Source organism: Nicotiana tabacum, chromosome 13 (assembly GCF_000715075.1).
Source record: "Nicotiana tabacum cultivar K326 chromosome 13, ASM71507v2, whole genome shotgun sequence".
Classification (NCBI taxonomy): Eukaryota; Viridiplantae; Streptophyta; class Magnoliopsida; order Solanales; family Solanaceae; genus Nicotiana; species Nicotiana tabacum.
Window position 1 is genome coordinate 113654014 of NC_134092.1, and position 12117 is coordinate 113666130.

The 12117-nt window shown below is 35.1% G+C and overlaps 1 protein-coding gene across 1 annotated transcript; it reads right to left on the minus strand.

Annotated features, from left to right (window-relative positions):
• Window positions 1-4150: 4150 nt before the first annotated feature.
• LOC142168307 (uncharacterized) lies at window positions 4151-5536 on the minus strand. The gene has a single exon (XM_075228971.1). It carries the CDS (start codon window positions 5534-5536, stop codon window positions 4151-4153), a length of 1386 nt encoding a protein of 461 aa, XP_075085072.1.
• Window positions 5537-12117: the final 6581 nt, after the last annotated feature.

Here is a 12117-nt window from a genome sequence, read left to right on the forward strand (position 1 = left end):
GATATCATGCTAAATTAACCTTAGGTCTAATTAGACCCCAAAAATTAGCTCAAAGAGTAACGATTTCCCAAGCAATATAAAGAGTTTAAGAAATTTTTATTTTTTTGTATTTGTTTGTTCTGTTAATTTAATATCCTTTTCTCTATTTCATGTTGGAAATTTTTATTTTTTTGTATCAGTAACAAATTTGGTATTTGGAGATATCAATTTTTCTAAAATTAAAAATTGACTAGTCTTATTTTTGGAAAGACTTTGGAAAAAGTGAATGCCTACGTTTTGAAAATGTAATGGAAAAGAAAGTGGAGGAGACCGCTTACAGAGTGTGAAATATCAACTACTTTTTGCCTCAAAATATGGAAAGGTCTCCTCCAATTTATATGGTTTAGAATTAATTCAATGGTGGAATAAGTAAAACATTACATACAGTTAGCTCAGTAGCGTCAACTTTTATGATTATTTTTTGTTTCTTTTGAAGTATATTATTGAAGAATTAATCTAAATAACCGCTACTCAATCGCTTAAAATAATTAAAAATGTCAAGAGATATATAATATATGTACAATTTATGTATAATAGGTGTATAACCATATATAATGTATTGGATCTACATACAGAGAAGGAAACAATAAATCTAATTTGTTATTTGTGTAAGATTCCCTCAATTTGAAGTTTCAGTTTTGCATAATTTACCTCATCTGTCCTTTGGTACTCCTTTTTATGAAAATGTCATTTGGAGAGTGCATATAAACATTCAAAGACGGCCTTTGTCGAAACTTAGAGAGAAAAATACATTTAGAAACTGTTGATAATTGAGGAAGAAGAAAGAGTACTGAGATGCTAGAGAGAAAGAATATTATTAGAGATTTTTCTATTCTGAGTACATAATGGCCCCTTTATACTTAGTTAATTTAACTACTAACCTAACAACTAACTTATTTAACAATTACTAATATGTCCTTATATTATTTAACACTTTCCCTCAAGTTAGGTGGTGTAAAGATGTCAAAAACACCTAACTTGGAACTCAAATATGCATGGTGAACTTTACTCAATCCTTTTGTGAGCAAATCTGCAGGTTGATCATTGATAGGTATATACTTTATGCAGACCAGTCCTTGTTGAATTTTTTCCCTTATGAAGTGACACTCGATCTCTATATGCTTGGTTCTCTCATGATAGACTGGGTTGGCAGCAATTTGAATGGCTGCTTTGCTATCAGAGAAAATGTCTACTGGCAGTTTAACTTCTGCATCAATTTCTTTCAACACTCCCAGTAGCCATGTCAACTCTGCTACTGTTGCAACTAAGCTTCTGTATTCTGCTTCTGCAGAACTTCTTGATATAGTAGTTTGCTTTTTGGACTTCCAAGATACTAGAGAATTGCCCACCTTGATCAAAAAACCTATAACAAATCTCCTAGTGACTGGGCAAGCTTCCTAGTCTGCATCACAATATGTTGTGACAGTGTTGCTATGTTGACTTGATAACAATATACCTTGACCTGGATTGTTCTTCACAAATTTCACAATTCTTAAGGCAGCTTCCATATGAGATTTCTTTGGTTGCTGAAGGAATTGACTTAGTGTTTGAACTCCATAAGCTATGCCTGGTCTAGTAACAGTTAGGTACAAGAGTTTACCTATTAACCTTTGATAAGTTGTCTGATCTATTGTAGAGTCTTCAACTGATCTGTCATTCTTTGAAGTGTGCTCATCATACGGTTTAGATGTGAGCTTAACATTGGTATCAATTGGTGTATTCGATGGTTTAGCTGCAGTTAGTCCAATTTCTGCTATAAGTTCTAAAGTATATTTTCTCTGATGCATAACGATCCCTTTACTGGATCTAGCAAACTCTAGTCCCAAAAAATATATTAACTCTCCTAAATCCTTCATCTTGAAGATGTTTTATAGGGAAATTTTAATGTCTTGAATCATCTTTAAATTGCTTCCTGTAACTAACATATCATCAACATAGATCAGCACCAAAACCATATCTTCATATGTCTTTCTTATATATAAAGAATGGTCAAATTGACTTTGTTTGAACTATAATTTCAGAAGAGCTTTAGATAGTTTTAAGTTCCATTGCCTTGGGGCTTGTTTTAGCCCATACAAGGATTTAGTGAGTCTGCATACTTTCTTCTCCCCCTGACCTCTAAATCCTTGTGGTAAATCCATGTAGATTTTATTAAATAGATCACCTTGTAGAAAGGCATTGTATACATCCATTTGGTGTATATGCCATTGCTTGGCTGCTGCCAGTGCTAATATGGTTCTAACAGTTACCATTTTCACCACTGGTGAAAAAGTTTCTTGATAGTCAATACCCTCTTGTTGGCTATATCCTTTTGCTACTAGCCTAGCCTTAAACCTCTCTATCTCTCCCGATGCCTTGTACTTAATTTTATATAACCACTTGCATCCTATAAATTTCTTTCCCTCAGGTAATGTGACTAATGTCCATGTACTATTACCTTCTAGTGCTTTTATTTCTTCTTCCATAGCTTGTATCCATCTTGGATCTTTACTTGCTTCAGTGTATGTAGTGGGTTCAGTAGTTGATGAGAAGGTAGCAGTAAAAGCTTGATATTTAAGAGATAAATGATCATATCTTATGTACATATTTAAGGCATAAGGTACCTCTTGATGAATATTCAAGGACACAAAGTCCTTCAACCATACTGGTGGATGTTTATCTCTGTTGGACTTCCTAACTGTAGGTTGGCCTGAGTTGGCTTGATTTCTGGTATGAGCTCTAGTAGATACACTTTGATTGTTTTGTTGTACTTGTGGCTCCCCCTCAGTCATACTGTGGTTTTGGAGATCATGAACTGATTGAGGATTATAACTTTCTGTTGTAGTATGAGTTGTTATAGATGGACTACCTGTATTGTCATTACTGTAGTCTGCATTAGTTTGTGTGTTAGTCTGCTGATCTGAGATAGTCTCAAAAAGAATTTCTGGATTGTCCATATATAAACCTACAGTTGGTGTAGTGTCTATAAACACAGGTGTTGAAGTGGAAGTTGTTCTTCTAAATGGAAAGATGATTTCTTTGAATATTATATCTGTGTTGATGGAGAAGGATCTATTATCTAGATCATATAATATATAGCCTTTGTGAACTTTCGAGAATCCCATATGCACAGACACTTTTGATCTAGACATTAGCTTGTCATGTTCCTGAATTACTTTTGCAAAACACAGGCAGCGTAGCACTCTTAAGTGACTTAAAGATGGTTTTCTATTATGTAGCCTTTCATAAGGAGATATATTTGCAATTACTGAGCTAGGTAACCTGTTAATTATATATATTGCAGCGAGAATGTAGTGACCCCAGAACCTAATAGGGATATGAGATTGCAGTCTTATAGCTCTTGTGACTTCTAAAATATGTCTATGCTTTCTTTCTGCAACCCCATTCTGTTGAAGGGTGTAAGCACAAGTTCTTTGATGAATCATCCCAAGATTCTTGAACAATTGTTCACAAAGAGAATTTACAAACTCTTTTCCATTGTCGGTTCTAATAATCTTGATCACCTTATTAAATTGAGTCTTGACAAAGCTGAAGAAATATTGTAAACACTGATGTACATCTGATTTCTGTTTAAGTAGAAATACCTATGTCATTCTACTGTAATCATCTACAACTGTTAGAAAGTACTTGTTGCCATCAAAAGTAGCTACTCTATAAGGACCCCATAGGTCTACATGAATCAAAGCAAAACAGCATACACTTCTAATATCACTAGAAGGAAACTGCAATCTAGTTTGTTTACCACAAGGACAAATTGTGCATTTATCTACTTTATCTCTCATATTCTGTACACTAATAGGCAGTATTTTCTTGAGCACTAAAACAGACACATATCCAAATCTTTGATTCCATAACTCTACATTGATCTGACTTACTTCACTTGTAGTCAATCCTTTTGCAGCATACACAATATTTTGCTTATTCCTTGCCAGTTGAGCTAATAGTATGTACAATCCTCTTTCTTCTTTACCAATCTCCCTCACCTTCCCAGTGAAGAGATCTTGGAAAACACAAAAGTCAGGGAAGAATGTTGCAGCACATTGAAGTTCTTTAGTCATGTTTGAAACTGAAAGAAGATTGTACTTAAATTGAGGCACATGAAATACATTAGTTATAGTGGTTTTGTCGGAAATTGAACTTGCCCATGTGTGTCAGAAATTGAACTTGCCCATGTGTGTGTGACTAGAGACACATCACCATTGGGTAACATAACCTTCTTAGGATCGACTGTATGAACTATTGTAGACTTATTCAGAAGGTTAGTATCATATACCATATGGTTGGTTGCATCAGTGTCTATAATCCATTCATGTGAACCATTTGAAACCAATAATGTTGTATCAGTACCTGTTACATTTGCAGTTGAATCTTCATTGTTGGTAATTTTTGAGATTCCTCCTTTGTTCAACAGCTGAACAATCTGATCATATTGGTCCTTTGTGAATGTATAATTTCCCAATTGGCTTGCAACTGCTTCCGGTCCTTGATTATAGGATACTTGATTTCCACAAGCAGACTGATTTATGACATTAGTATTCTGACCATATATAAATGTAGGTTCTGCAGGGTTTTGATTCTGGTTGTTATAATTCTCAGTCAGAATATTAGCATTGTGAGCAGCATTATACCCTCTTTTTTTCTGTCTGAAATCTTGAGGATACCCTACAAGTTTATAACAGTTTTCTTTTGTATGGCCTTTCAATTTGCAATATTCACATTGAACATTAAAGTTCTTCTTGAACCTTTGATTTTGTCCACCTCCACCATTTCTGATATACATAGCAAGTTCAAAGTTACCTACAGGATTAGCTCCAAGAATTCCTGAATTGGCTGCTATAGACCTTTGACTTTTATCACTCACTATCAAGGCATAGGCCTGATTCACAGTAGGTAGAGGTGTCTTCATTAGGATTTGGCTTCTTGCTTGTGAATATGAATCATTTAACCCCATTAAAAACTGGTACAACCTCAACTTCAGTAGATAGTTAACAAAATCTCTTGATTTGGGACAATCGCACCCAGGTGCGGGGACTAAAGCTTCAAATTCCTCCCAAAGATCTTTAAGTTTTGAAAAATAAACCGAGACAGATGCAGAGCCTTGAGTTAATGTGGTTATTTCTTTATGCAAATTAAAAGTTCTTGAGCCATCAACTTTATTAAATCTCTCGGCTAAGTCTTCCCAAACTGTTTGTGTACTAGAGGCATACATAATTCCTCCAAGAAGACCTTCGGCCACTGAATTCATAAGCCAAGATAGAACAATGGCATTTACTTTTTCCCAATGATTTCCCATAGAATCTGGGAATCTATCTTTACTGCATGTACCATCAATCATACCTAATGTGTTCCTATCCAACAGAGCAACCCGCATAGATCTATTCCAAATAGAGTAATTTTCAATACCTGTTAGCTGAAATGAGATAATTTGAATTCCGCTAACATCTGCAGGTGAGAGGAACAGTGAATGGTTATAATCGATCCCTGTCACTTGATTCATCTAATTTCCAGAATTGAGTCCGGAATTGAGATTTGGAGTTTCTTCAGTTGTCCCCATTTTCGCTTTTCTTGTTTCTTTCTCAATGATTTAACACCCAGCTGTGAGGAATTTAGACGAACAAAATTTTACCAAGTAAATTTCAGAGAAGAATGATTGCGGAAGAAAATTTTCAAATCTAGAGCTTCGATTTCACGAGCAAAATATCTGATACCATGTTGATAATTGAGGAAGAAGAAAGAGTACTGAGATGCTAGAGAGAAAGAGTTTTATTAGAGATTTTTCTATTCTGAGTACATGATGGCCCCTTTATACTTAGTTAATTTAACTACTAACCTAACAACTAACTTATTTAACAATTACTAATATGTCCTTATATTATTTAACAGAAACAATTCTTAAAAATTTGATCAAACATTAATTGCTACTCAGAAATGTTATTTCCAAATTAATTAGCCAAACACAAACTGTTGCTCATTAAAGTACTTTTAAGAACAATACTTTTGAAAAAAAAAACTTTTCTCAACATAAGGTGATTTTAGAAGTTTGGCCAAACAGTCTATTAGTAGCGTGTTTTAATAACTTTTTACTCTGATCTCTTTTTTTGTGGGGGGAAATTAACGTAAAATATGACCATTAACAAATAAACAAAAATAATACACCTAAAGAGCACGTAGAGCCATAACCACCTTCAAGGAAGGGTGTTATGATCTGCATTTGCACAAATAACATATGGTAATTGTTAGGAATATATAGGAAAAGGGATGGCATGTATTCATACATTTTAAAAAACAAATAGTTACCTTGAAATAGATGATTCTTTGTCTTTCTCTCTTACTTAAGTTTGCTTGAAGCGAACTGTATTGATCTCTTCAATTATACCAGGGTTAACCCTCAATATGCTCCTATTAAGCGTCACCCAGCTATCTTCTCTCTTTCTCTTGTATTCTATTTGAGCATTTATGAGATATTCTTTCCAAGTACATTTGCTAAGTCTCCACCGGTACTTCTTCAACAATTGTTGACGTAGAAACTTTCTAAATCCTTCATTACACTGTACTACTAAACTCTTGGGCCGACAAGTCCAGAAGATGGCATCAAAGTAAGTTGAATATGACCCAGTTGGATACACAGATATCAAATTCTCTACTTGAAGTATGGGATGATGATCACTTATTCCACTTGCTCTCAAACTTTTAGAGCGAAACCTACTGCAAAGTGTATTCGACAATGTCAAATCTACAGGCTGACCATTCAACTCAACTAGATATCTCCTTAAGTCAATGAACTGCTGAGCATTCCATAGATTGCGATAATCTATGGAAATCCTGCATTGGCTTGAAGCACGTTCAAAAGATAGAAAAGGTATTCTAAATTGATCATAGAAGACTAAGAAGAGTAACTTGGGCACATCAAAAATGGTTTGCACTAAGCATTCGCAATTTCCTATACTACAAACCTCAAGGGCTGAACTTGAGATTTTTAATATTTTCAAGTACTTACAGTAGCGTATGTTATTCCCGCCAATATTGCTGTATTTATAAATAAAAATTCTGCAAAATATAAGTTAACGTTATGAAACAATAATAAATTCGAGCCCACTGAATTCACAGTGTTTCCTTAAGGAATTTAATCCCCTCCTAGTACCCAAGGTAATGGATTATTTCCTCCCAGGATAGAACGAATAACACACTGGTGTAGCGGTACTTCAAACCCCAGTGTTTCAGCGAACACAAAGTTCGGTAGCAAATCACACTTACAGTTGCTTTGTTTGAAGTTAAAAACAATGCAGAACGAAGGAGTATAAACTCAGAAAATCGTATGGAAATGCTGAGAGGAAGGAGTGCAATGTATAGCCAATTTGTTGAGCGAATTGTATGTTGTGTGTTGAGTGTCTTTCTTCAACATCTGCTGCACATATATATAGCAGCAAAATGTTGAAGAAGACCAAACGTCCACCCTCCATGGTGGAGCAAGCATTACATGTTTGTGGAGCAAGCACTTCATATGGTCAATACACGAATTGGAAAATATCCGTTACAAATGCGGATAATCTTACGTTAATATTTTCTATTAACAAATAAATTTGGTCCAAATCCAAATCCAAATCCAAATCCGGAGCCGGAGCCGGAGCCGAGCGAGCGACGACGACGACGGCGCGAGGCTTGCTTTCTTCTTAACTCTTTAAGAGCTACAAGAAGAGCAATTATATATATACCCACCAAAAATGTCTTCCTCTTCAAATATGGGACAATGTCTTATTGTCAAGAGGGGGAAACTTAAAATTTTACTCAAAATTTCATTTTCCCTCCATTTCCCATTCACCCTCATTTTAAGAATATTTTATCTTAAAAATAAAACCTCAACAGCGTAAGCTCAATTCCTTGATGAAGGGCAGTTTTTGTATGAGCTGGAAAAGATCGGTATCATCAATTGTGGCCATCACAAATTCTACTCTTCGGAGATTTTGGCAAGTGCCAATGTTCAAAGAATACAGAAATACGTCAACACTATAAAAAGAAGGCCCTTCACATATTCGAAAGAAAGCAATTTTGGTGCATTAACAATATGAACTTCCTCAATTGGGCAGCATAAGATATTAAGAGACAAAAGGTTAGGAGGATTTGAAACACGAATGCAACTGAAGTACTGAACCCGGTACAGTATTGAAATGATATCATCTTGATATGAGGGCCACAACATGAAATTAGGCTATCAAGTGTTGATTCAGAAAGAGTAACATAATGCAAGCTTAGACTTTTTGTAATTATGGCCAATATTTTGGCTAATGGAGTCCATCACACATAAGCATAAGTATCTTTGCAAACTGTAGACTTTGTTGGCAATATTCTTTGAGACCCAAAAATATTGCATTGTGTGGTGGACATCATTTGCACAAGTTGTATCTCTTCTTTTATACCTAAGAGGCCAAGACTTTTTTGCCTATAAAAGGGAAGGCCATTAGTTCATTTTAGACACACCAACAAGACTTGAGTCTTCATTTCTTGTTTCTCCTTTATTAAGAGTATTTTGTATGAGAGTTAGTGTTGGGTTGAGAATAACTTGTGTGAACCAGAGTGTTTTGTATGAGAGTTAGTGTTAGGTTGAGAATAACTTGTGTGAACCCTTTCTTTGGAGTGATCTTGTGAGGTTATACTCTTAGGGTATTTGGGATTAATTAGAGTGTTTACTCTAATTTTGTACTACCTTTTGTACTCTTATTGTTATAATAAAATTGCTACTCTCCGCTTGTGGACGTCGCTTGTGGACGTAGGTCACACTGACCGAACCACGTTAAATTGGTGTCTTCTTTATCTGCTTTAATTGCCATTGTTATCAACTTCCATTGTCTTTGTTATTATCACTATACCGTTATTCGGTGAAATTTCGCACTATCCAGTTTCCGATCATAACACTTTTTAGGTTACGACACTTAATTTTACTATCTTCAAATATTATTGGTTTTAGTTTCTTAATTTGCAATGATTTAGCTCCAACTTCTGCAATGATTCCATAGCAAAAATGGTATAAGCTGACAAAGTATATCTTTCTGAAACTAATTGTGATCTGCTTTTCGCCAAAAGTGCAACCTGTGAAACCCCTTTCTCTGCAACTATGTCTAACCATTATTCTCAAGAACTTACGTTCAAAGTTTTGAAAGTAAGAATCATCAAAACTAAGATGGGGGTTCGTAGAACATGCTTTAAGCCATGGCTTTGACAACACACTGGTTCGAGCCGCAGTTTTTGTGGAGAGGCGAGAGAGTATATTGTGGAGAATTTGTGTTGGTAATTCTAAAGTTCTATCCATGGTACTAGGGTTTGTTTCCTCTATTTCATGTTGGAGATTCCACGTTAGTATTTAAAGAAGAGAATACATGAACCATTGGGAGTCTAGCCCATAATTATAGGTTCTCTTTAGTGCCCAATGACATGAGTTTTTGGAGTTTTGAGGAACTCTATTTATACCACAATTTGATCGAACAGATGAGTAGGCCTCTTGAATTAAAGCTTTTTATTTGCAAAAAATAAGACGAAAATTGAAGAATAGAAAGGATATTTACTGTCTAGCTTTTATCTTGTCTTTTTTCCCTTCCTTCTATTGCTATATTTTTTTTTAAATTAATTTCCCACTTAAACTGGGGATGTTTAATCTTGAAACGATGAAGGAGGATGGTCCTTACCTCCAAAGATTACAACACAAGGATAAGAATATCCTTCAATCTGAAGTTCTATCAATGATAATACTAGAGTTTGTTCGTTTTTTTTTTTTTTCTTGGTTAAAGCTATCCAGCTTCTTCATGAGCCTGGACAAACATATATAGATAAATATATAAATACATTGGAGGGGGACTTCACCTTACCTCTGTTACTATGTAGGTTGAGTATCCTCAAACCTTTACAAAATGATGGATACGTATATCCGTTATAGCTCACAAAATAGTGAATTGAGAGGGCTACTAATCCCTCTTCTATATTGCATAATTACAACCATATCAAAGAAGATTAAATTGATATCTTCTGCCCGGGCTCCTGTCTAGAGAAATGGTATTATTGGATTGTTTCATTCTAAATGAAGGGAATTGTAATATGTCCATTTTGTATTCTCCTCTAGCCTCCTTTGGTGGTTGTTGCAAATTGTGAAACCATGTCATATGTCTAACTTTCAAGCCATAATTGGATAGGATATCAGCAACTTTGTTTCCTTCTCTATAGCAATGTGTTATTATCCTATCTTCCATAAGTTCAAGTTTGTTTCTCAAATCCAGAATTATATCAGTTAACTTCCATGGAATTTTAGCTTTTCCAAACAGCCAGTTAACCAACAACAAAGAGTCAATCTCCACAATGATCTTCTTGTATCCTTTCTCCACACACCAATCTAATCCAGCCTTTAGAGCCAATGATTCTGCCATATTATTTGTGATAATACCAAAAGGGATTACATAAGCAGCTAATAGTTCACCATTATGATTTCGAATAATCCCTCCCCCCAGAGGCGCATCCAGGATTTTAAGAACATGGGTGCACCATTTATCGGCTTGGTGAGAAATCTATCCATTTTAATCTTATGGATCGTTCCTACAAAATTAAATATTCACACTTCTATTTAATATATCTTAATTCAAATAAATTGTTAAATTCAAATCAATCATATTAAAGCATGTCAGTCAACAGATGAAGAAGTTATAGCACAAAAATTAGGCATTTGTAGTCCTGTACATGTATGTTTGACACTTTAATTGTGTTTGAATTTGAGCAAGTTATTCAATAAAGCTGCAGTGAGAGAATTAAAATACAGAGCAAGGAGAGAATAGTTAGATACCTGAGGCTGAGAATTTTACAGGAACGTGGACGTGGAGAAGAAATGTCGCTTCTTGAAGAATCCATTCACAGAGGCTAGAGCCGATAGAGAGAGAGTTGAGAGGGAGACAGACTGTGAAGTTTGCTTTTAGGAATTAGGGATTTGATATATTAGTATATACCCAAATTCCTCCTAAAAATATGGGCCATGTTTTTAGCCAAAAGAAACTTTTAAAAAAAAAAAACTTAATACAAAAAAGGAGAGGGATACAGACTAGACTGTGAAGTTTGCTTTTAGGAATAGGGATTTGATATATTAGTATATACCCAAATTCTTCCTAAAAACGTAGGCCATGTTTTTAGCCAAAAAAAACTTTTAAAGGAAAAAAACTTAATATAGAAAAGGTGAAGGGATAGAGGATCGAACCCTTGACCTCGGGGTACACATGGGCACCAACTTACCAATGCACCAAGGTAGTCAATTGAGCTTGGGTGGTCACAAATATATCTATTTAGATAATTGTAAAATTAGTACTGTTTATACATAGCCTAGGGAGGAGAGCATGGGTACATATACCCCACTTCCCTCCACGTAAATCTGCCTCTACCTGGTCTTTCAGATGGCAGAAACTTGATGAAGAAGACGATGGCACTTGGCAGAAACTTGAAGCTTTCAACAGAATAATCCCTCCTCCTGTACTAAGGCCTGAGTTGCCTTTAGAGCAGCCAACAGAATTGATCTTGACAAATCCTAGGTTTGGGGGATTCCATTTAATATAGATAGAGGAGATAGAGAACTTAGCATTACTCACAATATCACAAAAGTTCGCCCAATTCAGATTATAAGAACTCACTTTAGGAAATCGTTTATAATGAACAAGCATACCAATTTGTTGTTGTATCTTCCAAATAATTATTCCAGTGGAAAGTCTCTCATTCTCAAATCTTCATTTGCATCTAGCTTTCCAAATCTACCATATAATGATTTCAGGAAAAGACTGGTGGATCAATTTCAGTAATGGTTTTGATGTTTTCATAAACCACCATTTAAGGACATGTTGTCTAATAGTAGTTGTGGTTTGACTCATCTGGACCACAAAAGTTTGATTAAAATGATGCCAAATAGGTCTGCACATATCACTCCCCGTAAAAATATGCTCTTCATCTTCGATACTTGAGTTGATACTACATGAACATTTGGATGGGAATTGGAGTCCAAATCTCTTCATATTATCATCCACATGGATCTTGTGTTTGAATAATTTCCATAGGAAAAAAGAA

What these genes read in the sequence shown, in the direction of transcription:
- LOC142168307 (XM_075228971.1), bottom strand. Translation starts at nt 5,536, where the DNA reads ATGAATCAAGTGACAGGGATCGATTATAACCATTCACTGTTCCTCTCA.